The 27,666-nt window shown below is 50.7% G+C and overlaps 1 protein-coding gene across 1 annotated transcript in view; it reads right to left on the reverse strand.

Moving 5' to 3' along the window:
* Window positions 1-27,666, reverse strand: part of TOMM40 (translocase of outer mitochondrial membrane 40) — a 306,671-nt gene that overhangs the window by 172,081 nt on the left and 106,924 nt on the right. Inside the window, exon 7 of the mRNA XM_085615475.1 lies at window positions 15,406-15,528. Coding sequence (XP_085471601.1) covers window positions 15,406-15,528 — 123 coding nt within the window. The remainder of the gene's footprint in view (window positions 1-15,405; window positions 15,529-27,666) is intronic.

The following is a 27,666-nucleotide window of genomic DNA, read 5'->3' on the forward strand; positions in this document are numbered from 1 at the left end:
GAAACGAGCGAGTCGGTGACAGGGCCGCGGGTCCTCCGTCGAAGGAAGACGCAGTTCGGAGGAGGCTCCCAGAGTACAGATAAGTGCAACATTCTCCTGGACAGGAGAGAACCGAGTCAGACCCTAAGAGTCCGTCCCGGGCCCAAGAACGAGCAGCTGGAGTCTAAGTTGCTTAAAATTACCGTGCCAGTGAGCGGGTAACAGGATTCCTAGTGTTTAGTTTTTCTTGTTTCCATAGCGCTAGGGTGAGTGTTAGAGGTGTTTAAAGTCGTACTTTGCAGACCCACACCTTACACCTTACTCTCCCACGATTCCCTTTGTTTCCGGCAGTAAATAGGAATTTCGAAAGGAAAGGTGGGGTGGCGAGACTTTTGACACCAGTGAGGTACTACCCACTACGAGACTTCGTAACTTACTCTCTGGTCAGTACAGGGAGCAGTTCAGATTTAGTATTTTGTCATGTTGAGTCTCTAAAGGAACGGATAGAGGGGGCCCTCTTTCCGGACGAGAGAAGGTGTATTAGGTAATAACGTTTAAACTCTTGCCTCTGCTATTTCCTCATGTTGTGGACTGCTTGTTAACGCTCAGGTTCAAACTATATCCTCAGAATATACCTATGCTTTCATGAAAAGAAATAAGATGTGTGATAGTAATCTAATGTTGGCATAGGCGGAAAGGCGGTGTCTTTCCAGAGGGTTAGCCCACAGAATGGGTCTGAGGTTAGCGAGAAGGAATGAGAGTAGCATTACAGAGATATAGGTATTGCTTTGTGTATTTTTTCGTTACAGGTTCTACTCCCCGCTGTTCCCTTCCTTCCCTTCCCTCACTTGATCGCTCTATACCTCCGTGCCTTTAGTGCAGGAGTTGGGGATATCAAGAGGTGGATCCCATATGGCATCGCTCGAATCCTGAGGAGTACTGGACCGTGGACGGATCGTGACAGAATTACGCACCCACGTATTAATACTCCTCCCGGTTCGGGGGGTGAATATAGGGCCACAGTATGGAGGAAGTTTTGCAGGCACTAGCAGCAGTTCAGCAGGAACTGTCAGCCTCCAGAGTAGAAACCGCCGCATTAAGAGATCAAGTAGACAGGTTGTCTAGAAACCCTTTCAATGTCAGCACAGGATCTAATCCTATACATGTAAATGTGCCCTCACCCATACCATTAGCCAACCCTGAACGATATACAGGAGACCCCCAGAAAATTCAGGTATTTCTAACGCAGATCTTGATGCATTTTTCCTGTAGACCATCCTCTTTTCCGAACAACCACTCAAGAGTGGCGTTTGCCATCTCTTATTTGGCGGGAGATGCAGCCAATTGGGCAGTGCCATTGGTCAGGAACAACGATCCGATATTGTCCGATTGGGACGAGTTTAGGGTCGCTCTGGAAGGAGTTTTCGACAGACGCACGACGACATTCAGTGCAGACAGGGAGCTGTTAGAACTAAGACAGGGACGGAATGAATTGGTGACGTACTTGACCTCATTCAATCGGCTGGTGGCAGAAGCCGATTGGCCTGAAGAAAAAAGGATGTCACTCTTCTACCAAGGGCTTTGTAATGAGTTAAAAGACGTCATAGCCCGCATAGACCCTCAACCTCGTAAATGTGCCGCTCTGGTCAGCTTGGCTCTAAGGTTAGATGGGCGCATATCAGATAGAGGTGGAGATAGGTTTAGGGGAGAAAAAGGCAAGAAAGAGACGGCAGGTACCGACCTGGCACCAGAACCCATGGAGGTGGGTGCCATTCGTGCCTCATTGTCTCGTACGGAAAGAGAGAGCAGGAGAACTCAGGGGCTCTGTATGTATTGCGGGAAGAAAGGACATTATGTTCGAGAATGCCCGGCTAGGCCCAAGAAACCAGGGGGAAACAATCGCTATAGAAAAAATATAGCAGTAGTCACCAGTCCTGAAGGGGGCTCCGCGGCCGAGGAAGCTCCAGAGATGTCGGAGGGCAAACCCTGGAGAATCCCTTCGTTGGCTACCACGCAACAGGGACAAACCGAAAGACACATAGAGTTGGTTATGTGGTTGGACAACGGCCGTAGCCTTTCTCAGGTGAAAGCCATGTTGGACTCAGGAGCGACTGGTAATTTCATACATTCCGGGTTGGTGGATCAGTTGGGTATTACTAAGGTGGCTAGGGAGATTCCAGAAGAAGTATTGGCGGTAGACGGAAAGCCGCTTACTTCAGGTTTACTCATTGAACAAACAGAGGACCTAATCCTAACAACCAGAACGGAAGAAGGGAGACACGTCGAAACCGTAGCCTTAAACATTATTGAGGCTCCTCAGTATGAGGTGATCCTGGGTATGCCGTGGTTCTGTCTTCATAACCCAACGATAGACTGGAAAGAGAAGACAGTGTTCTTCAGGTCAGAATTCTGTAACGACCTTTGCATTCAGGGGAAGGACTCCGGGGCTGCTGCTTTAGCTTGCCCTTTTGTCGCCGCTACAGCAGCAGAAAAAGAAGTGAGTCTACCTAGGGAATACGCTACTTACGCTGATGTTTTCAGCAAATCTCAGGCCGAATCACTTCCACCTCATAGATCTTATGATTGCCAGATAGATCTGGTGGAGGGAGCCAGCATGCCCACCTGTCGGGTGTATGCTCTCTCGGAACCTGAGACGAAACACCTCAGAGATTACCTGGATCACTTCCTAGAGATAGGGTTTATTCGTCCTTCCCGGTCCCCGGCGGCGTCACCGTTATTTTTCATAAATAAGGCGAATGGGGAATTGAGAGCCTGCTGTGATTATCGCATGCTGAACAAGAACACCGTTCGCAACAGATACCCGTTGCCACTCATCCCCGTCTTGTTGGATCAAGTGCGTGAGGCCAAGATATATACCCGACTAGATCTCAGGGGGGCTTATCACTTGGTGCGCATTCGCAAAGGGGATGAGTGGAAGACGGCGTTTAAAACCCGGTATGGGCTTTTTGAGTACCTGGTGATGCCGTTCGGGTTGTGTAACGCCCCGGCGGCTTTCCAGTACTTTCTAAATGACGTCTTGCGAGAGTACATAGGCAGAACTGTTATAGTGTACATAGACGATATCTTGGTTTACTCAGAGGCCAAGAGCTGTCATCAGGAACACGTGAAACAAGTGTTACAGGTTTTGAGGAAACATAGGCTGTTTTGCAAGCTGAGTAAATGCGAGTTTGGGGTGTCGGAAGTCGAGTTCTTGGGAGTTATACTGCGTCCTGAGGGTATGTGTATGGCAGAACGGAAAATCCAAGCGGTGCAGGAGTGGCCAGTGCCAGGTAATGTGAGGGAAGTCCAGTGTTTCCTGGGCTTCGCTAATTACTATAGACGCTTCATTCATGGGTTTTCCAGTATTGCCCTCCCGATTACCCGGCTACTCAGAAAAGGAGTGCCGTTTGTTCGGACCCCCGAAGCAGACCAGGCTTTCGGGTATCTCAAGGGAGCATTTACTACGGCTCCGGTGTTGCGTCACCCTCAGCTCGATACCCCATTCATAGTGGAAGCCGATGCCTCCAATGAGGCCATTGGGGCCATTCTCTCCCAGAGAGACAAAGACACTGGGCAGCTGCACCCGGTAGCCTACCTATCCAGGAAATTGCTCCCCGCGGAAAAGAACTATAATATAGCCGAAAAGGAGTTGTTGTCCATTAAGAAGGCTTTTCAGGAGTGGCGTCCCTATTTGTGGGGTGCCAGATTTCCGGTCACCGTATATTCCGATCATCGGAATTTACAATACCTAAAGGCTGCGAGACACCTGTCTCCCCGACAGATGAGGTGGATGCTTTTTTTTGAGGAGTACAACTTTGTTATCACCTTCAGACCGGGGGTGGATAACCGGAAAGCGGATTCGCTATCTAGGGTGTGGACCACAGAAGGGGCCTTGGAGGCACCCGAAGAGGCAATCATACCTCCAGCCAAGGTCCTCTGCACCATCAAGGCAGAGAATTATCTGGATGACATACGAAACTACAAGAGCCCCGAGGCCTGGGGCCGATGGGCTGAACAAAGACCGGATCGGCTGATCCGGCAGGGTCTGCCTTTTCAACAGAATGGTCTGTTTGTACCCTCGCGGTCTCTTCAGAAAAAGGCCTTTGAGTGGTGTCATAAATCGCTGTTAGCAGGACATCAGGGCGTTCAGAAGACCATCCTTTTGATGAAAAGATCGTTTTGGTGGGATTCGATGGTCTCAGACGTCACGGAATGGGTATCCCGATGTGAGGACTGCGCCCGAGGGAAATCGAACAGCGCCTCAGCTAGGGGACTGCTCTGTCCCATGCCCACGCCACGTTCACCGTGGCAGAACATTAGCATGGATTTTGTAACAGGACTCCCGGTGGATCAAGGGTGCTCAGCCATCCTGGTGGTGGTAGATAGCCTGACCAAGATGGGGCATTTCATCCCGTGCAAAAACTTACCCACGGCTAGTCAAACAGCCCAGTTATTGTTGCAGCATGTGGTGCGGATTCACGGCGTCCCGCGAGTCATAGTGTCCGACAGAGGCCCTCAGTTCATCGCCAGTTTCTGGAAAGGATGGTGCCATTCCCTGCGCATAGACTCAGCAGTTTCCACAAGCTTCCACCCACAGACAGACGGGCAAACGGAACGACTTAATCAAACATTAAAGAAATATCTGAGATGCTATGCTAAGGAGGCACAGGACTCTTGGGTTTCCTTGCTGTGGATGGCCGAACTGTCCTATAACAACACAACGCACAGTTCCATAGGAACATCTCCCTTTTCAGCCAATTACGGCTTCCACGCCAACGTCCTACCCATAATCGTGCCCAGAGGGGCGAGTAATCAACCATCGGTTCACGACCGAATAAGGTTGTTGCGCGAAGGACACGTGCTAGTACGGAAGCAGTTGGGAAAAGCGAAACTGACATACAAAAAATGGGCAGACAAACATCGTGTGGCAGGACCTCAGTATCAGGAAGGAGACATGGTATGGTTATCCACTAAGAATATCCGTTTCAAACTGAGGAGTGTTTTCCACCCCCGATATATCGGTCCATATCAAGTGATAAAACGGATTAACCCGGTGGCTTACAAATTGCGCCTTCCAGGCTCTCTTCGGATCCACCCAGTATTCCACTGCAATCTCCTGAAGCCGGCAAAAGGGGGGGTAAAGAAAGCTCCTCCGGCGATCTCTGCAGAAGGTCAGGAGTACGAGGTACGGCGCATATTGGATGCCAAATTCCGAGGTGGGAGTCTTTGGTTCCTGGTCTCCTGGGCCGGATACACTGCTGAAGAGGATTCGTGGGTGCAGTGTCGTGACGTCCATGCCCCGGCCAGGATTAGGTCTTTCTATCTACGGCACCCTGACAAGCCCGGTTCTAGGAGGCGCTGGGCAGGGGGACCTACTGTCAGGAAGCCGAGAGCACAAGCGCTGGAATCGCGCGCCTGCATTGCCTACAAGTCCCAGCCTGCCCCCGGTGCGGGAGGGGAGGAGTCACGCCTACAAAACCGAAGAGACGCCCCATGGACGCTGTGCGTAATTCAAGGAAGCACGTCCGTCGTTGAGCCAGTGGGAGAAGCGTCCTCGTCTTCGCGTTATCCCGGAGAAGACGAAACAGAAGAAACGAGCGAGTCGGTGACAGGGCCGCGGGTCCTCCGTCGAAGGAAGACGCAGTTCGGAGGAGGCTCCCAGAGTACAGATAAGTGCAACATTCTCCTGGACAGGAGAGAACCGAGTCAGACCCTAAGAGTCCGTCCCGGGCCCAAGAACGAGCAGCTGGAGTCTAAGTTGCTTAAAGTTACCGTGCCAGTGAGCGGGTAACAGGATTCCTAGTGTTTAGTTTTTCTTGTTTCCATAGCGCTAGGGTGAGTGTTAGAGGTGTTTAAAGTCGTACTTTGCAGACCCACACCTTACACCTTACTCTCCCACGATTCCCTTTGTTTCCGGCAGTAAATAGGAATTTCGAAAGGAAAGGTGGGGTGGCGAGACTTTTGACACCAGTGAGGTACTACCCACTACGAGACTTCGTAACTTACTCTCTGGTCAGTACAGGGAGCAGTTCAGATTTAGTATTTTGTCATGTTGAGTCTCTAAAGGAACGGATAGAGGGGGCCCTCTTTCCGGACGAGAGAAGGTGTATTAGGTAATAACGTTTAAACTCTTGCCTCTGCTATTTCCTCATGTTGTGGACTGCTTGTTAACGCTCAGGTTCAAACTATATCCTCAGAATATACCTATGCTTTCATGAAAAGAAATAAGATGTGTGATAGTAATCTAATGTTGGCATAGGCGGAAAGGCGGTGTCTTTCCAGAGGGTTAGCCCACAGAATGGGTCTGAGGTTAGCGAGAAGGAATGAGAGTAGCATTACAGAGATATAGGTATTGCTTTGTGTATTTTTTCGTTACAGGTTCTACTCCCCGCTGTTCCCTTCCTTCCCTTCCCTCACTTGATCGCTCTATACCTCCGTGCCTTTAGTGCAGGAGTTGGGGATATCAAGAGGTGGATCCCATATGGCATCGCTCGAATCCTGAGGAGTACTGGACCGTGGACGGATCGTGACATCTTTTTCGAAACACGACCTACCGGAACATCTTTTCTCAGCGCCGAGCCCGACGCTGAGGCGGAAGGACGAGAGGACTTGCTTCTAGATGAATCTCTATGCCTCTTGGAGCCCTTCCTCACCGGAGATCGGCCTCTGGATGGTTGTGCCAGGCCATAAACGCGAATTCGCTCTCTGTCCTTCAAAGTTCTTTTGGACAGGCTCTGGCAGTGAGTACATGTCTTGGAATCATGATCCTCCGGTAGACACAGGATACAGACCCTATGAGAGTCAGTCCTGGCCTTCTTCTTGCCACAGTCAGGGCAAGGATCGAAAAGAGAAGGCATTTTAAGATGGAAAAAATGCCCAAAAATGCCTAAAAAAGGCAGCCTCTTACTGACTTAGATGTAAAACGTCGAAGTAAGGGAAAAAACAGTTGAAAAACAGACAAAATTTTCTGACAAACTCAGAAAAAAGTGGAGCTCTGCTGCCAGGATCCTTCCAGAAGGAGCCGGAAAGAACAACTGACCTAACTGCCACCCCTGAGGCATGATGGGAAGGTGGGGGTCAGGTGTGCCTTAAAGGCACGGTGTCAGTTTTTTGCTATGCAGCTATGAGTTAGCTTTTCAGTCTTTTTAGACTGGGTATTTGCAATGCAGCCTGGGAGCTTCCTATGCTTTCAGTGTTTTCTAAGAATTTCTGCTGTTTTCTAAGCATTAAAACAGTTTCCAAACAAGTTATAATGTTGTTTCTCATGTTTATAATGCTATTTTCTTATGTGTAGTGGAAATTACTTACAGCATGGTTCAGCTCTAGGGTTTAGGGGCTGCAATTGCTTGTGTATACATATAGGTATATATGTATGGATATATATATGTGGGGCACATATAATATACTGTTTCCGGGATCCCGCACATGAGCGGGAATATTCTAATGCTTATGACTATTGATGAGGATCCCCTGGAAGAGAAGTATAGATGCGAGTATTCTTCAGAGCCAGTGCTGGGCACCAAGATCCAGCACTGTGAGCCCACCTGAGAACAGGTGAGTTTTTGTGTTTTTGTCGCTCGGCTGATTTTTAGTGAATATTTGAAGATTTGAAAAGTCCACACTTAGACGAAATTTCAAGAAAAAGCCAGTCAATGTTACCCTATGTAGAAAATAGAGTTAGCGGTTTTCAGGTAAGTTCTCGACTGGCAAAGGTGAGGTTCTGGGCATAGACTCAGGGGTCCCCCAAGGTCAGATAGGCACAGTTAGTTCACCCTCAGCGGCTCTAGGGCAGCCGGGTGCAGAGAGAGTTAGGCCCAATGTTAGCCTATGAGGAATAGGGGGGCCTGGTTTGGTGGCTGCTGACTAGCAGGCCACGCGGCTGTGGGAGCTGGGCTCCTGGTCACTCACTCAGGGCAAGTGGGGAAGTAGACTAGTGTAGAGATTGCACTGCCAGGGCTACTCGGGCGGCTGGGTGCAGGGTGCTTTTGAGCCGTCGGGCGCTCAATGGAAATCAATGGGAATGTTCCGGTTAGGAAAAAGGCTGCAAGCTCGGGGACGAGGATGCTTCATGTGCCACCACCACTTCAAGAGGTAAGTTGGGTAGTTGTAGGTTAGGTGGGTACCCCGGGATTGGGCACAGGGGGCCGCAGGGCGCCGCGTGCAGGGGTGCCTTTTGGTGTCGGGAAATCTTACCCTCTGATGATCGCGGTTGGGGGGGCACCTTGTTCCGAGGCTGCAGGCTTCTTCCGGAATGTCGAGGGGGGGTCCCTGGGTGCCGGACTCGGGGTCACAGTCGCCGTGGGGTCGTCCTCAGGGTCTTTGTCCACTCCGGCACTGGCCAGGCTTGGCTGGTGCAGAGTGTGCTGGGTTCGCGGTTCCGGGCTGCTGCCAGGGGTTAGAAATGGGTTTCTGAGTAGAGCCTCTACTCATGGGAGTCCCAGGGGCTTAGAGCCAAAAGGTAGCCAGGTCCTCCGGGGTTGGTGAGGTTGCTGGCCACGAGAGATGCCGCGCTGGTGCAGGTTCGGGAGTCGACAGGCCGGTAGGGCTGGGGCCAAAGCAGTTGGTGTCTTATTCCCTTTTTAGCAGCTGCAGGGCAGGTCTTTGTTCTTCTTGCTCTTCTTGTAGTTTTTTGAATCTGGAATCTGGGGAAGGAAGGTTCAGGGTGCCCCTAAATACTAGATTTAGGGGCGTTACAGGTAGGTGAAGGCCAGGGACCAATGGGTCCTTGTCCTGGGGTGGGTACACTCCCTATCCTGCCTCTCTCCTGTGGGAGGGGGGCAGTAGCCTAATCCTGATAGTGTAGGGCCTCCCATCTTCAAGATGGCGAGAGCCCGGAGATGTGCTTCACCTCGCCTCCCCACCTGAGGGGTGGGGTGGGCAGGCTGGCACATCCCCTATCCTTGTATGGGGTTTCCGGCCAAGCTTCCCGCCAGAGTGGGGGGCTGCAGTGGCCTGGGGAAACTCCAAGAGGCGGCATGCCTTTGAAGCTTCCCTTTGCTCATCCTGGGGGAGGAGATTTATCACCTCACCAAGGATGTGCATTGTTGCAGGCCCGGGAGAGCAGGGGCTCTCCCACCCAGGGGTCCAGCAACGTGTCTGCTATGTGGCAGCCTGGGCCGCCTCAGAGCAGACGTGGATTGTAGGTTAGTTGTAAGGGGGCATCTCTAAGATGCCCTCTGGGGTGCTTGGTACATTAAATCCCACACTGGCATCAGGGTGGGTTTAATGTGCTGAGAAGTTTGATACCAAACTTCCCAGTTTTTAGTGTTGCCATTATGGTGCTGTGGAGCTCGTGTTTGACGAGCTCTCAGCACCATGTACTCTTAAATGGCAGCACTGCACTTACAGTGCCCAGGAATGGACCTGGGTACTGTAGGGGCACAGGGCTCCTGCTCCTGTGCCCACACCATGGGCATAAGGCACCCAGCCAGAGGGGTGGCTGATATATGCCTTGGCAGTGTAGGTGATGGGCATGGCACACAGAGATGTGTGCCATGTCGACTCTTTGTTTTGTCCTGCACCCAGACACTCAGCCTGCAAGGGCAGTGTGTGTGTAAGGGTACAGGGCCCCTAAGGGTGGCACAATGAGTGCTGCAGCCCTCAGAGGCCTTCCCTGGTCACAAGGCCCTTGGTACCTAGGGTACCATTTACTAGGGGCTGACATGTGGCCAGGGTTTGCCAATTTGGAGTTTGTGTGGTTTAAGGAAGGAACATAGGCCCTGGGCACCTGGTTGGCAGGAGTCCAGGGTACACTCAGTAAAAGTACATTCAGCAATTTAGCAAAAAGTGGGGGCACACCATGCAAGAAAGATGGCACTTTCTCACACTTAGGAGCCAGATCGCAAGGTTGAGCTGAGCTGGGTCCGGGTGTCTGATCTCTCCATGGTTCTGGGTTAGGAGGCATGGTGAGAGTTGTAACTTTTGGTGTGGTACTACCGAGAGTTCCAGCAGTGTGGTGTACCACGGTTGTCTGGCCCATGTTGGAGCTACCAGAATGAGTGTGAGGGAGTGCTGTTGTAGCTTTCGTACCACTAATGGAATGAGTGGGAGAGGTGGAAAGGCGTACGCAAATCTGCCTGACCAGTTCATCTATATCGCATTGCCTTTGGACAATGGGTGTGGGTATCTGGCGGTGAAGCTTGGGCATTTTTTGTTTTCGTGGGTGGCGAAGAGGTCTATCTGACGATGCCCCCACTTCTGAAAGAACGGGTGAAGAACCTGTGGGTGAAGTTCCCATTCGTGGATCTGTTGCGTTTGTCTGCTGAACAGATCTGCCATGGTGTTTTGGACTCCTGGGACATGTTGGGCTAGGAGAAAGGTTGTGCGGAATTGCCCATCTCCATATGCTCTGTGCTAGCTGAGAGAGCTGTGGAGAGTGTGTGCCCCCTGTTTTTGAATGTAGTACATGGCAGTCATGTTGTCTGTGTGAATGAGGACTGCCTTGCCTAAAATCTGCGTCTGAAAGGATTTTAGGGCCAGAAAGATTGCCAGTAACTCCAGATGGTTGATGTGGAGTAACTTCTGTTGCGGCGTCCATGTGCCTTGTGCTGTGAGGTGTAACAGACGAGCTCCCCAGCCGGAGAGCGATGCGTCTGTTAGGATTATTTGTGGAACCGGGTCCAGGAACGGTCGACCTCTGGAAAGATTTGTGGTGTTCCACCACTGCAGAGAGCGATGGGTGCGACCGTCTACCAACACCAGATCTGTCAGTTGCCCCTGGGCCTGGTTCCATTGGCGCGCTAAGCACTCCTGGAGTGGACGCATCTGGAGTCTTGCGTGAGGCACTATGAAAATGCAAGAGGCCATCATCCCTATCAGTTGCATAAACACTCTTGCTGGAAGAGAGTGTTGAAGCATCAATTTTTGACGCAGAGCCTGGATGCTTGCAATCCTGGCAGGATGGGATAGGCTATGGCTTTTGAGGTGTTTATGGTGACACCGAGGTATTGCTTTGTGTGTGATGGTATCAGGTGGGACTTTTGGTGGTTCACAGTGAAACCTAGCTGGTGAAGTAGTTGGATTGTAGTGGCGGTGTAGTGTACACATTGGTTGTAGGACGTGGCTTTTATTAGCCAGTCGTCCAAATATGGGAAGACGTGAATGTGCTGTCTTCTGAGGTGTGCCGCCACTACTGCTAGGCACTTGGTGAATACCCTTGGTGCTGTTGTGACCCCGAACGGGAGCACTTTGAACTGGTAGTGTTGTCTGTCCACTACAAATCTGAGGTACTTTCTGTGAGCATGGTGTACTGGAAAGTGAAAGTATGCGTCTTTCAAGTCCAGTGTGGTGAGAAAGTCGTTCTGGGAGAGGAGTGGAAGAACCTGTTGAAGGGTTACCATGTGAAAATGGTCTGAATGTATGTAAGTGTTTACAGGCCTGAGATCTAGAATAGGTCGTAGAGTCACGTCTCTTTTTGGTATCAGAAAGTACAGGGAGTAGACCCCTAAATTTTGCTGATTGGCGGGGACTTGCTCTATGGCTTGTTTTTGCACGAGAGAGATTACCTCCTGTTTTAGTAACGTGGCATGTTCTTGTGACATTGGGCGTTGCCTGGGTGGAATGTTTGGGGGGGGTAGATGTTAATTCTAGGCAGTACCCTGAATGAATAATTTGGGTCACCCATCTGTCTGAGGTGATGGTCTCCCAGACGTGAAGGAAATTTTGTAGTCTGCCCCCGACCGGAGTGGGATGGTCTGGAGGGAGTGGGGGAAAGTCATTGGGTAGGCGGTGTGGCAGAGCGGGCAGTACTTGTTTTGCCTCTGCCTTTATTATTATTGCCTCTATAGCCGCCTCTTTGATAACCCCTTGTGAAGGTGGACTGAGGAGGGGATTTGTAGGACGTGGAGGCGCTATCTGAGGAGTAGCCTCTGCCCGTGCCCCGAAAGGAAGAGCGGCGAAAGGAGCGCCTAGGAGTGTGTGACTGTAGGGCTCCCATAGATTTCGCCGTATCAGTGTCTTTCTTCATCTTCGAGGGCCTCATCAACCTTTGGACCAAATAAATGTTGTTGATCAAATGGGTGGTTTAATATGGAGGCTTGTACCTCAGGTTTGAAGCCTGAAACACTTAGCCAGGCGTGGCGACGGAGGAGGACACTGGTGTTTATGGCCCTGGAGGCTGTGTCTGCCGCGTCTAGGGCACAGCGTATAGAGGTATTAGTTATGGTTTTTCCCTCTTGAATCAATTCATTAGCCCTATTCCTGTATTTTTCAGGGAGATGGTGCATGATGGTTTCTAGCTCATAATGCGCTCTGTCGTATCTGGCCAATAGTGCTTGAGTGTTGGCGATACGCCATATATTGGCAGCCTGTGATGCAGTGCGTTTTCCTGACGCGTCTAGGAGCTTGGACTCTGTCAGGTGGTGGTGCTTCGCCTGAGAATTTGATCTCTTCCTAGCTGTAGATACCACTAAGGAATCCAGTGGTGCAGGGCCTTTAATGTGGCAGGATCTGTGGGGGCGGCTTTATATTTTTTCTCTATGCGTGGGTTTAGGACCCTAACCCTGACTGGGTCTTTAAAAACCTCTGGCGCATGTTTTATGACCCCTTTTAGCATAGGTAGTATAGCCGTAGACCTATGTGCAGTATCGAAGGTGTCTAGGAGGAAATCTTCCTCTACTGGGTCAGTATGTAGCTCTACCCCGTGATAATGTGCCGCCCTCTGGAGTAGGTGGTGAAAACCTAACGAGTCTTCTGGTGGGGATGGCCTGGATGAATAAAGGTCATCCTGTGGGACATCTGGGATGTCTGGATTGTTATAATCATCCCATGGGTCTGGGGATCCAGTTGGGGTGGGGTCTTGTGGCACATCTGCTGGATCGTAGTATGGGTCCCCTTGATCATCATGGTCTGGAGACGGGTTCGGAGAGCAATGAGGCAGGGGTGGAGAAGATGGAGGGGGCGGAGGTGGAGGAGGTGGGGAAGGCACTCTGAAAGGGGAGGTAGCACAGTCCTTCCTCTTTGGAGGTGGAGGTGGAGCTGGTTTGTCCAAATGTCTCTTTTTTGAAGACAGTGTCAAATGTCCAGTTTTTGGATCCTTGGTAAGTGTCTTTTGCAAAGGATCCGGTGTGAATAGTTCTTGCGACACTGGTTGTTCGGTCGGCGCCGAGGTTTTCGGGGCCGACGGCTTTCTAGGCTTGTCTGTGCCGTGTTCTGATTTTTTGTTCGGTGCCGAGAGAGGCGTCGGCACCGAGGGCCTTATGATGTTTGGTCGGCACCGAGAGGCCGGGTTTGGACACCGAGGGCTTTGGTGCTGAGCTCGGTGTGGAGGCCGATTTTTTCTTCGGTGCCGAAGGGTGTTTTTCGGCACCGCTGGTAGGCTGGCTTGAGCCCGAGCTGCCGGAAGGCTTATTAGGCTTCTTTACCGGGCCCGAAGGTGGGGTGTTAGAAGCAGTGTCCTTGGTCTTGCCTAGCCTCGGAGGCGAAGGCGTGACCAAAGCCTTTTTGGGTGTCGGCGCGGGTGTGGGAGGGGGTATAGTACTCACGACCCTCTGTGCCGGGGTGATGTCCTCCACATCTGAGTCGTTGGCTTCGGAAGCACTGACGAGGTAGTCTTCTTCGGTGTGCTGCTGTCCCGGAGCTTCGACGTCGTCCCCGAAGATGTCGACTGGAGCGGAGGTCGAGGAGTGCGCCATGTTGCGTCTGGCCCTTCGATCTCGAATAGTCTTTTTCGATCCAAAAGACTTGCAGGTGGGACAGTCCCGAGCCTCATGTTCAGGGGAGAGGCAGAGGTTGCACACCTCATGAAGATCGGTGTGGGGGAATTTGGACCCACATCGAGGGCACTTCTTGAAAGGAGTTCTTATCATCAGCCGAGACCGGAGCCGGGATAGGCCCGAAGGCCGCCGACGACGACTGGAATCGAAGAAGTGTCGAAGAGAAGGTGATTAAGATGATTTGTATCTGAAGAATCCCGATGAACAAGGATTTTGTGTCGATCGTTGAACTGGAAAAGTTCGGAACCGGAGCGCGAAGTATTACATCCGAGCCCGATGGCGGAAAAAAACAATCTGCGGATGGAGCCGAAGCCCATGCGCAATACGAACCAAGGGAGGAGTCACCGACCTCGTGACTTCCAAAGACTTTCCAAGAGGAAAAACAAACTGCAAACATCCGGGCCCAACACCAGATGGCGATCTATGCAAAAGTGTGTAATCCCAGGAAGCATGGACGATAGTTCAAAGGCAGGAAGGTTGATCACGCAGTTTCCAGCTATAAAACTAGTCCCCTCGTTTGAAGTACAACCCCAACTAGCCAAGTCCTTGCACAAGAAGTTCCGATCAAATTCAATACATCCAAGTGGTCATGCAGAGAGGCTATCTGCGCCTTATGTACACAAAAAGTGGTAGAAAATGATCCCCATATATTATTCTTTCGCCTAGAGTATGCCATCCTTCGGAAAAAATGGATAAAACCGATCTGTCGTAACATGGGTATCAGGTCATATTTAGGAGCAATAAGAATTTAAAAAATTGATACATCCCAGAATTGTTTTTTTTTAGCCCTAGTAGATACTTATTTGCCATAAATTAACACCACAAGAGAAAAGGACTGACATGTTATCATATTAATGACCATTTTACTTATTGATTTTAGTATTGTACGTTTTACGTAGTCTCTCGTTCCTATATCTGAAAGTGGATAATGTGATCCGGCATTTGCACTTTACTATCTGTACGAATGACTTTGCACAATATTGTTCCTAAATTCAACGGGTGTTCAGTTTTGCGTACCCACAAGTAATGTTTTATCCGAAAGTGGAGAAAGTGATTGATGCATTAGCACTTCTATTGTTCTAAAATTGAATGGGCATTATAGTACTACTATTTATAAGTGAGGTCACTTTTAGAATTGATTTTAACAAATTTCAAAATATGCGCCTGGCATTTAACAAGATGTGTGGGATTGTAAGATTATACCGTACTTCACATTAACTTGGCCTGTGCTCAAGATGTATGAAATGTAGAACCCTGTATCTTTTATGGTTTTAAAATAGAATAAAGAAGGAGTACAATCAAATAAGATGAGCAGCGCCACCATGTGACAGAGTGTCGTAGGTGTGGTAATCACATCGAAAACTACCAGCTCAAATTAAGCACTGACCGTGAGCGACAGGCACCTCCACGAGGTAAAAAAGGAAGGCGGACTGGCAGAAGATGAAGGAGGTAAAGCGGGGAAATGTATCCTGTAACTAGTACAGAGAACAGCTTCTGTTTGAAAGGAGAAAATCGACTGGTCATTGGGATGGGGAGGGAAGAGTGTTTTTTCTAGAGTGGGATTGGTAAACTGGAAGACAGGATGGAAACTGAGAACTTGGACAACAGAGAGCATGGGAGAGTTTTCGTTAAAACGCTTCAAAGTAAGACAGAGAGAATAAGCACTAGAACCATGTAAAGAAGCTAGGAGGTCAAAGGATTAAGGACTGCATACCTGTATACTTTCCCGCTAGGGACACGACGGTACCTTCCTCTCCTGGCCGACGATGATAGACCAGCTCCCCTCCTAGAGCCAGGTTGGGTGTGATACTCTGCAAATAGTGAGCTACAACGATACCTGCCAAAGACACAGAAGGTCAGGATGGTCTCCTGTGGCAGCATAAACAAAGCAATGTTTTCAATGCATTATGCAGACAAAACTACAACACAAAGAATAAAATGGCTACCTACCTGTGAAAGTAGTTTTGCAACATGAAACCTTTCTGGAGTCACATTCTGTACTTTATTCAGCCATTCAGTGGTTGGGTCTGGAATAATCTCCACTATCCTTTTAAGAGGACATTGTCATCAATCATTTGTTACTATGTCCCTCCTATACTGACATGACTTCAGATTATTTTATCTGGTGCTCATCCTTGGTTCTTTTGGTTTATGTTCACCATCTCCGTTTTCAACTGCAAAGCTTTTACTCATTTTATGGCGAAGGTCGGAGGGGGGAGAGGGGGGAAATTGCATGTGTATTCAAGCTGAAAAGCTACTCCTACAGGTAAGCAGCCATTTTGATTTGCAGAGGGAATCTTTCTGGATTAACATACTGTGCATGTCTCATTAGTGGTGAGTTTGGGTGGAATAAGAGCTGTTTAAGTACTTTTCTATCCCCACTGCGCTTCCTTTCTAGCTTGGACATCCGCACAGCAGTGCTCGGTGAAGGAACGTATGGAGGACCAGGATGCTGGTGGGCCGGCATCCCTGGAGGAGATGTCTGCTATGAAGTTAAGTGCTGCGTTTTTCTCTCTCATGGAATGTACTCCTGGTATCACCTCTACCGTCACCCCTGCTGCTGTGGGATATCTTTGGATTGCTTGTTCCTGGTATCACCTCTACCGTCACCCCTGCTGCTGTGGGATATCTTTGGATTGCTTGTTCCTGGTATCACCCCTGCTGCTGTGGGATATCTTTGGATTGCTTGTTCCTGGTATCACCTCTACAGTCACCCCTGCTGCTGTGGGATATCTTTGGATTGCTTGTTCCTGGTATCACCTCTACCGTCACCCCTGCTGCTGTGGGATATCTTTGGATTGCTTGTTCCTGGTATCACCTCTACCGTCACCCCTGCTGCTGTGGGATATCTTTGGATTGCTTGTTCCTGGTATCACCTCTACCGTCACCCCTGCTGCTGTGGGATATCTTTGGATTGCTTGTTCCTGGTATCACCTCTACCGTCACCCCTGCTGCTGTGGGATATCTTTGGATTGCTTGTTCCTAGTATCACCCCTGCTGCTGTGGGACATCTTTGGATTGCTTGTTCCTGGTATCACCTCTACCGTCACCCCTGCTGCTGTGGGACATCTTTGGATTGCTTGTTCCTGGTATCACCACTACCGTCACCCCTGCTGCTGTGGGATATCTTTGGATTGCTTGTTCCTGGTATCACCCCTGCTGCTGTGGGATATTTTTGGACTGCTTGTTCTTAGTATCACCTCTACCGTCACCCCTGCTGCTGTGGGATATCTTTGGATTGCTTGTTCCTGGTATCACCTCTACCGTCACCCCTGCTGCTGTGGGATATCTTTGGATTGCTTGTTCCTGGTATCACCTCTACCGTCACCCCTGCTGCTGTGGGATATCTTTGGATTGCTTGTTCCTGGTATCACCTCTACCGTCACCCCTGCTGCTGTGGGATATCTTTAGATTGCTTGTTCCTGGTATCACCCCTGCTGCTGTGGGATATCTTTGGATTGCTTGTTCCTGGTATCACCCCTGCTGCTGTGGGATATCTTTGGATTGCTTGTTCCTGGTATCACCTCTACAGTCACCCCTGCTGCTGTGGGATATCTTTGGATTGCTTGTTCCTGGTATCACCTCTACCGTCACCCCTGCTGCTGTGGGATATCTTTGGATTGCTTGTTCCTGGTATCACCCCTGCTGCTGTGGGACATCTTTGGATTGCTTGTTCCTGGTATCACCTCTACCGTCACCCCTGCTGCTGTGGGATATCTTTGGATTGCTTGTTCCTGGTATCACCTCTACCATCACCCCTGCTGCTGTGGGATATCTTTGGATTGCTTGTTCCTGGTATCACCTCTACCATCACCCCTGCTGCTGTGGGATATCTTTAGATTGCTTGTTCCTGGTATCACCCCTGCTGCTGTGGGATATCTTTGGATTGCTTGTTCCTGGTATCACCCCTGCTGCTGTGGGACATCTTTGGATTGCTAGTTCCTGGTATCACCTCTACCGTCACCCCTGCTGCTGAGGGACATCTTTGGATTGCTTGTTCCTGGTATCACTTCAACCGTCACCCCTGCTGCTGTGGGATATCTTTGGACTGCTTGTTCCTGGTATCACCTCTACAGTCACCCCTGCTGCTGTGGGATATCTTTGGATTGCTTGTTCCTGGGATCACCTCCACAGTCACCCCTGCTGCTGTGGGATATCTTTGGATTGCTTGTTCCTGGTATCACTCCTGCTGCTGTGGGATATCTTTGGATTGCTTGTTCCTGGTATCACCCCTGCTGCTGTGGGACATCTTTGGATTGCTTGTTCCTGGTATCACCTCTACCGTCACCCCTGCTGCTGTGGGATATTTTTGGATTGCTTGTTCCTAGTATCACCTCTACCGTCACCCCTGCTGCTGTGGGATATTTTTGGATTGCTTGTTCCTAGTATCACCTCTACCATCACCCCTGCTGCTGTGGGATATCTTTGGATTGCTTGTTCCTGGTATCACCCCTGCTGCTGTGGGACATCTTTGAATTGCTTGTTCCTGGTATCACCTCTACCGTCACTGTTAGACCTGGCACCTTGGCGTGAGTCTCCCTTCCTCTTTTTGTCGCTGTGCCTCATGTGTTTTTATGGTGTTGGCCGCTCAGCGCGCTGTGCCACTGCCAACCAGTGTCGCGGTGCGAGTGCTCCCTTTGTAAATTGTATATGTTGGTTGGATTCCATGATTGGATTGTTTGATTTACTATCAGACCCCAGTAAAGTGCGCCAGGAGCGCCAGGGCATGTAAAGGCAAACACCGCTGGTGGGCTTGCAGCACGGGTAGTGCCACCCACAGAAGCGGCTGGTAAAATACGTCTAAGGTCTGCCATCGCAGAACCTGCGTGCAGTCTGGTACTGACATGCTGACTGGCAAGTGCCCACACTTGCCGGTCCCTGAAACCTTCCCTTAGCTGCATGTTAGTCACCCCTCTGGTAGGCCCACGGGCAGGGTGCGTTGTGAGCCTAAGGTAGGACAAGCCTAGATGCGTGGCATGTCCTAGTAGTGAATTACCGCCATCTTGTTGTTCACTACTGCAAGGCTACCCTGTCCTCATAGGCCAGTATGGGCGGCCTGGATTATTACACCCTATGATCCTAACCGACCCAGGGAACATGGTAGAAGATCGAGTTTAGTATGCCTGAACTCGGAATAATAAGGTACATCTTTTCCCAAGGTTTATTTTAATATTCCGGGTTTGCAAATGCCGCTTTTAGAAAGCTGGCCTTTGCTTGCCTAAACATTTCAGCCCGCCTCTGCGTGATGTGTATCTGATGTCTGGCTGGTGTGAGTGACAGGGCTGGGGGAACCCAGATGGGCAGGGCTAGGTAGCCTGGTGGTGAATAGGACGATCGACAGGTAGATGGGGGGGGGGGAGGAGTACTCCTAGGCTCTGAATAGGACAGTGCTCTGACCCCTCAGTGCCGGCTCCGCCCCCTGTGGAGCGTCTGATGACTCTGCCCTGCACTCTGAAAGAAGAAGCCTGCATCGCGTAAACAAAGTGCTCAGAAACCGGACTGGACTAGGCAAGGGCCCCCCTGGCCTGGGAGAACAAAAGATTTGCTGTATAAATGTAGGAGCCCTGCTCCTGAGAAACTAGATCCGCTTTTGACCAAGAAGAATCTCTGCCTGAGGAGGAGGCACCGGGAAAGCTGTAGGAGGAAGACTGTCTCTATCCTGGGGGATTGGCCTGCAGTGGTGACCTTGCTGCCACAGGGGAGAAGAGAAACTGTTGCTGAAGACTTTTACTTTACTTTTACTTTCAAGACTTGTGCTTTTCCAAAACGATCTCCAAGGGCTTGGAACTGAGCTTGCCCCCTGAACTGAGCCCCAGGACCATTGGGCTCTACCTGATCTTCACTCGCCTGCTGCTGGACTGTGGTGTCCTTTCTCTCGCCGGAGCTGTGACCCTCGTGCCCCCGTCCCTCCTTGAGCCGTGACCAGGACTGCTTAGCCGCCCCCGCCTTGGGAAGAGCCTCGCTCGATCGGAGCCGCTCCCCCTACGCTGTGCTGGGCTGCCCAGTCACCTCGCTCGTTGGAGGCTCGCTGTGCACCTTCACCCTCCCGCCGGAATCGGCGTTTGTGAGCATCTCCAAGCCTCGGACAGCCCGGACGTATCTGCGTGCCCGGCTGCCCCGCTTTGTTCCCCCGCCACCTGCAACACCCCGCTCTTGTCGTGAGCCTGAAGATCAGACACCCATCGTGAAGTGTGGGAGCCTCGGACGCCGCCTCGCTCTTCTGTCGAAGAGCCGCTGAAATCCCGCACCCGCCTTTGCGTCAAGAAACAAGGTACTGTACTTACGAACTCGACCGCGAGCTCGCATCGGATACAGGGTCCGCAACGTTCTGATTTCCCTGTCATCTGCCGCGTGCTTCCTGGGCGCTGCCTCAGCACGAAGTGCGCTGAGGCCTACAGTTACCTTGTGCCCGCCTAAAGAACTTTCCGTAACAAAGAGAACTTTACCGTATTCCTAAGAATTGTGGCCCCATCAGTTTAAACGTTACTGGGCCTTGTAATTGAATCTGCTGAAACTACATAAAAGCTTATTTTTATATACTTCCTGATTGGTGTCCGTTTGTGGTGCATGCAAGGGGTTTACTGTATGTGTAATTGCATTTGCTTAACCGTGTACGCCTGAGACTTAGCCTAGACTGCTCGCGCCACGCACCTAGAGGGTGAGCAGGGGTTATTCTGGAGAGTCATCCTTCGCCCTGACAAGAAGTAAAGGGTCCCTGCTTGTTGTGGGTTCACACCTGCGTCAACCAGAGCCCCCTCATTTCTAACAGTCACCCCTGCTGCTGTGGGATATCTTTGGATTGCTTGTTCCTGGTATCACCTCTACCGTCACCCCTGCTGCTGTGGGATATCTTTGGATTGCTTGTTCCTGGTATCACCTCTACAGTCACCCCTGCTGCTGTGGGATATCTTTGGATTGCTTGTTCCTGGTATCACCCCTGCTGCTGTGGGATATCTTTGGATTGCTTGTTCCTGGTATCACCTCTACCGTCACCCCTGCTGCTGTGGGATATCTTTGGATTGCTTGTTCCTGGTATCACCCCTGCTGCTGTGGGACATCTTTGGATTGCTTGTTCCTGGTATCACTTCAACCGTCACCCCTGCTGCTGTGGGATATCTTTGGACTGCTTGTTCCTGGTATCACCTCTACCGTCACCCCTGCTGCTGTGGGATATCTTTGGATTGCTTGTTCCTGGTATCACCTCTACCGTCACCCCTGCTGCTGTGGGATATCTTTGGATTGCTTGTTCCTGGTATCACCTCTACCGTCACCCCTGCTGCTGTGGGATATCTTTGGATTGCTTGTTCCTGGTATCACCCCTGCTGCTGTGGGATATCTTTGGATTGCTTGTTCCTGGTATCACCTCTACCGTCACCCCTGCTGCTGTGGGATATCTTTGGATTGCTTGTTCCTAGTATCACCCCTGCTGCTGTGGGACATCTTTGGATTGCTTGTTCCTGGTATCACCTCTACCGTCACCCCTGCTGCTGTGGGATATCTTTGGATTGCTTGTTCCTGGTATCACCCCTGCTGCTGTGGGACATCTTTGGATTGCTTGTTCCTGGTATCACCTCTACCGTCACCCCTGCTGCTGTGGGATATCTTTGGATTGCTTGTTCCTAGTATCACCCCTGCTGCTGTGGGACATCTTTGGATTGCTTGTTCCTGGTATCACCTCTACCGTCACCCCTGCTGCTGTGGGATATCTTTGGATTGCTTGTTCCTGGTATCACTTCAACCGTCACCCCTGCTGCTGTGGGATATCTTTGGACTGCTTGTTCCTGGTATCACCTCTACCGTCACCCCTGCTGCTGTGGGATATCTTTGGATTGCTTGTTCCTGGTATCACCTCTACCGTCACCCCTGCTGCTGTGAGATATCTTTGGATTGCTTGTTCCTGGTATCACCTCTACCGTCACCCCTGCTGCTGTGGGATATCTTTGGATTGCTTGTTCCTGGTATCACCTCTACTGTCACCCCTGCTGCTGTGGGATATCTTTGGACTGCTTGTTCCTGGGATCACCTCCACAGTCACCCCTGCTGCTGTGGGATATCTTTGGATTGCTTGTTCCTGGTATCACCTCTACCGTCACCCCTGCTGCTGTGGGATATCTTTGGATTGCTTGTTCCTGGTATCACCTCTACAGTCACCCCTGCTGCTGTGGGATATCTTTGGATTGCTTGTTCCTGGTATCACCCCTGCTGCTGTGGGATATCTTTGGATTGCTTGTTCCTGGTATCACCTCTACCGTCACCCCTGCTGCTGTGGGATATCTTTGGATTGCTTGTTCCTAGTATCACCCCTGCTGCTGTGGGACATCTTTGGATTGCTTGTTCCTGGTATCACCTCTACCGTCACCCCTGCTGCTGTGGGATATCTTTGGATTGCTTGTTCCTGGTATCACCCCTTCTGCTGTGGGACATCTTTGGATTGCTTGTTCCTGGTATCACCTCTACCGTCACCCCTGCTGCTGTGGGATATCTTTGGATTGCTTGTTCCTAGTATCACCCCTGCTGCTGTGGGACATCTTTGGATTGCTTGTTCCTGGTATCACCTCTACCGTCACCCCTGCTGCTGTGGGATATCTTTGGATTGCTTGTTCCTGGTATCACTTCAACCGTCACCCCTGCTGCTGTGGGATATCTTTGGACTGCTTGTTCCTGGTATCACCTCTACCGTCACCCCTGCTGCTGTGGGATATCTTTGGATTGCTTGTTCCTGGTATCACCTCTACCGTCACCCCTGCTGCTGTGGGATATCTTTGGATTGCTTGTTCCTGGTATCACCTCTACCGTCACCCCTGCTGCTGTGGGATATCTTTGGATTGCTTGTTCCTGGTATCACCTCTACTGTCACCCCTGCTGCTGTGGGATATCTTTGGACTGCTTGTTCCTGGGATCACCTCCACAGTCACCCCTGCTGCTGTGGGATATCTTTGGATTGCTTGTTCCTGGTATCACCTCTACCGTCACCCCTGCTGCTGTGGGATATCTTTAGATTGCTTGTTCCTGGTATCACCTCTACCGTCACCCCTGCTGCTGTGGGATATCTTTGGATTGCTTGTTCCTGGTATCACCCCTGCTGCTGTGGGATATCTTTGGATTGCTTGTTCCTGGTATCACCACTACCATCACCCCTGCTGCTGTGGGATATCTTTGGATTGCTTGTTCCTGGTATCACCTCTACCGTCACCCCTGCTGCTGTGGGATATCTTTGGATTGCTTGTTCCTGGTATCACCCCTGCTGCTGTGGGACATCTTTGGATTGCTTTTTCCTGGTATCACCTCAACCGTCACCCCTGCTGCTGTGGGATATCTTTGGACTGCTTGTTCCTGGTATCACCTCTACCGTCACCCCTGCTGCTGTGGGATATCTTTGGATTGCTTGTTCCTGGTATCACCTCTACCGTCACCCCTGCTGCTGTGGGATATCTTTGGATTGCTTGTTCCTGGTATCACCTCTACCGTCACCCCTGCTGCTGTGGGATATCTTTGGATTGCTTGTTCCTGGTATCACCTCTACCGTCACCCCTGCTGCTGTGGGATATCTTTGGATTGCTTGTTCCTGGTATCACCTCTACAGTCACCCCTGCTGCTGTGGGATATCTTTGGATTGCTTGTTCCTGGTATCACCCCTGCTGCTGTGGGATATCTTTGGATTGCTTGTTCCTGGTATCACCTCTACAGTCACCCCTGCTGCTGTGGGATATCTTTGGATTGCTTGTTCCTGGTATCACCCCTGCTGCTGTGGGATATCTTTGGATTGCTTGTTCCTGGTATCACCCCTGCTGCTGTGGGATATCTTTGGATTGCTTGTTCCTGGTATCACCTCTACCGTCACCCCTGCTGCTGTGGGATATCTTTGGATTGCTTGTTCCTGGTATCACCTCTACTGTCACCCCTGCTGCTGTGGGATATCTTTGGACTGCTTGTTCCTGGTATCACCCCTGCTGCTGTGGGACATCTTTGGATTGCTTGTTCCTGGTATCACCTCAACCGTCACCCCTGCTGCTGTGGGATATCTTTGGACTGCTTGTTCCTGGTATCACCTCTACCGTCACCCCTGCTGCTGTGGGATATCTTTGGATTGCTTGTTCCTGGTATCACCCCTGCTGCTGTGGGATATTTTTGGACTGCTTGTTCTTAGTATCACCTCTACCGTCACCCCTGCTGCTGTGGGATATCTTTGGATTGCTTGTTCCTGGTATCACCTCTACCGTCACCCCTGCTGCAGTGGGATATCTTTGGATTGCTTGTTCCTGGTATCACCCCTTCTGCTGTGGGACATCTTTGGATTGCTTGTTCCTGGTATCACTTCAACCGTCACCCCTGCTGCTGTGGGATATCTTTGGATTGCTTGTTCCTGGTATCACCTCTACCGTCACCCCTGCTGCTGTGGGATATCTTTGGATTGCTTGCACTATCCATCTTTTGAAACAGGTGTCGCCCTAGCTCCTGGGGCAAAGGTAACAAACAACTGATTGGCCTTTCTGATGAATCAGATTTCCTGTATGTAAAACACCACTGTCCCCATGTCTAGTGTGTAATGGGCACGTTCTGCGTGTTTGCCAATTTTTTCCCAACAGTTTCACACAAGCACAATTGTATAGTTTGATTGACGTAGAAATGTGAGACTACCCCGGTTAGGAAGTTTGGGTTAGTTCTCAACATTACTCTGCCTTTATGGATTTGAAGTTATGGTTCCTGCACTGCGAGCACCTCAAGTGTGCTAAACCCCAGGAATGATGTGATGGCTACTAGGAAGGCCATCTTCAAAGGCCGGAACCACTGCCCTGGCTGCGCACGGGTTGAAAAGGTGGATTCATCAGCTGTGATAGAACCAGGTTCAAACTCCACCTAGGTGCCAGGGCTGCTCTGGGCAGTACCAATCTCTCTGACCCTTCTAGGAACCTTTTGACATCGGGTGTTTGGAAGAACTTCCTTCCTATAACCCCTCTTCTGTATGCTTCAATGGCTGCCAGGTGCACTGTTAGGCCAGGGCTAGGAGAGCCCCTCGCTCAGTAGATCCATATCATCTGTCCAAGCTCTGGGATCTATTTCTTTGGTGCACCAATGTCTGAATCTGTTCTACTTCGGTCTCCTCACTTCTTTCAGAATAGCCATAGTTCTTTCTGGAAGGTCCGAGTGTCTGACCTCGGTCTTCAGAAGACATGCTGCTAAGCAGAGTGTTTTGGGGTGCAGGAGAACCACATGACCACTCTGCATGGTAAGTATGCTGGGTGTGGCAGCAGTGCCATCCTTTATCCTCTGCATGGTAAGTATGCTGGTTCTGGCAGCAGTGCCATCCCTCAGCCCTCTGCATGGTACTTATGCTGGTTGGTGCAGCCGTGCCATCCCATACCTCTCTGCATGGTAAGTATGCTGGGTGTGGTGGCAGCGCCATCCCTTACCCCTCTGCATGGCAAGTACGCTGGTTGTGGGGGCAGCGCCATCCCTTACCCCTCTGCATGGTAAGTAAGCTGGTTGTGGGGGCAGCGCCATCCCTTACCCCTCTGCATGGTAAGTATGCTGGTTGTGGTGGCAGCGCCATCCCTTACCCCTCTGCATGGTAGGTATACTGGTTGTGGGGGCAGCGCCATCCCTTACCCCTCTGCATGGTAAGTATGCTGGTTGTGGGGGCAGCGCCATCCCTTACCCCTCTGCATGGTAAGTATACTGGTTGTGGGGGCAGCGCCATCCCTTACCCCTCTGCATGGTAAGTATGCTGGTTGTGGGGGCAGCGCCATCCCTTACCCCTCTGCATGGTAAGTATACTGGTTGTGGGGGCAGCGCCATCCCTTACCCCTCTGCATGGCATGTACGCTGGTTGTGGTGGCAGCGCCATCCCTTACCCCTCTGCATGGTAAGTATGCTGGTTGTGGCAGCGTCATCCCTTATGCCTCTGCATGGTAGGTATACTGGTTGTGGCAGCAGGGCCATCCCTTGCCCACTGCATGTTAAGTATGCTGGTTGTGGTGGCAGCGCCATCCCTTACCCCTCTGCATGGTAAGTATGCTGGTTGTGGCAGCGTCATCCCTTATGCCTCTGCATGGTAGGTATACTGGTTGTGGCAGCAGGGCCATCCCTTGCCCACTGCATGTTAAGTATGCTGGTTGTGGTGGCAGCGCCATCCCTTACCCCTGTGCTAACCACCCGGTTGGAGAACCAGGTCTGTGCGGCCCATTATTTCTCCATTACTAGGGGAATCCGAGGATTTGGGGAAAAGGCATAGGCAAATCTCCCAGACCATTCTTCCAATAGGGCATTTTCCACCGACTAGAGGTTTTGGTATCTGGATACAAAGCCCTGGCATTGTGCGTTCTCCTGGGTTGCGAACAATTCTAGGGGAGCGGTCCCCCACCTATGGGAGATCCTGTCCATCACTTTTTGATCTAGCTTCCATTCAGGTGAGGCGTTCTTCTCTATGGGTCGCTGCCACAGTGGGGCGCCTTTGTGGCCCTATGTCCATATATCCGGTGTTAGTTTGGCGAGCACGTGGGAGCCCCTTGTTTGAGGAAGACCACGGTGGCAGTGTGGTCTGTCTGAACCTGCATTACCTTCTGTTGGACCGGGCTCTTTCTGCAGGGTTATCCCCAAACATTTTACTATCCTCCACCTATTTTTCAGACCTTCTTTATGTTGGCTTTAGGACTCTGGGCACTTTACCGCTGCTAATCGGTGCTAAAATGCATGAGCTCTCTTCTCTAAACAAGCTATGATTTGTTTACATCTGTTTGGCATATTTAATTGACATGCAAGTCCCTTGTAAAGTGGTATTGATATACCCAGGGCCTGTAAATAAAATGCTACCAGTGGGCCTGCAGCACTGCTTCTGCCAGCCTTTCAAAGCGGTCTCGGGCCTGCCACTGCAACGTTTACTGGCAGTTTGACTTGCCATTCAAAACTACTTGCCAAGCCTTAAACTCCCCTTTTATTGCACATAGGTCACCCCCAAGGTAGACCCTAGGTAGCCCCATGGGCAGGGAGCTGTGCAAGTGAAAGACAGGACATGTCCCTTTATATGTGGCATGTCCTGGTAGTGACTCACAGCCTATTTCGTTTTTCCCTACTGCGAGGTCTTTTCCACTTTCAGGCTAGTATTGGGAACTCCCTTATATATACGCAAGTTGTTATGCCTAATGTGAAAGGAGTGGGGTTGCCATGTGTGGTATGTTTAGATTAGTGGTGATAAATCCTGCGTACTGGTGTACGTGAAATTTACATTACTATTTTAGAAATACCACTTTTAGAAAGTGGGAATTTCTCTGTGCTTATGACTCTGTTTTGCAGCCTGCAATACATGTCTGGGCTGGGGGACAGCTACAATTGAATAGGTGGTGTCCTGCCCTCACACAATGGGCAGATGTATCCCCTACTAACGTCTGGAGCCAGAGCTGGGCTGAAATGGGAGTGTTGTGCACTTGAAAGGGTTCATTTGATGTCACCCCATGAACAAAGACAATTTTGAGAATAAATAAGTAGATGGGCTCTGACCCTATGATTTCAGTACACTACTGGACCTCGAAGAAACTAAGCTGGAGTAAAGGCTGCTGTGCTGAAGGATTGCCACCATGCTGTACTGACTGTATCAAGGGACTGCTGTCATGCCTGACTGAGTTGTCTAATGCTGGCTGCAAGGAACCAAGAACACCCCCAGAGTGACTCAAAAGGCTTGCTGATTTGTCCCCTGTTCTCCGAGGTCTCAGGGACATCTAAGACTTCGCAACACTAAGCTTTGCATTTTTCCTGAAACTCAAACTCTGCCCAATTGTTGTGAGCTCAGCGCGCTGAGGGTTTCCCCCACCAGGCCTCGAGGATTATTCCTGCAGTTTAGGCCATTCCCCATGCCGGGCTATCTGGTGTGCCAAGGTTGCACTCACATTCCCGTTTTTTCTCAAACTATCGACTGACCGGCACTGAGAACCTGCGTACCTCTCTCGTGGCATCCGGTTTGTTTTGCTATTGAATCGCAGGA

Source organism: Triturus cristatus, chromosome 7 (assembly GCF_964204655.1).
Source record: "Triturus cristatus chromosome 7, aTriCri1.1, whole genome shotgun sequence".
NCBI classification, from domain to species: domain Eukaryota; kingdom Metazoa; phylum Chordata; class Amphibia; order Caudata; family Salamandridae; genus Triturus; species Triturus cristatus.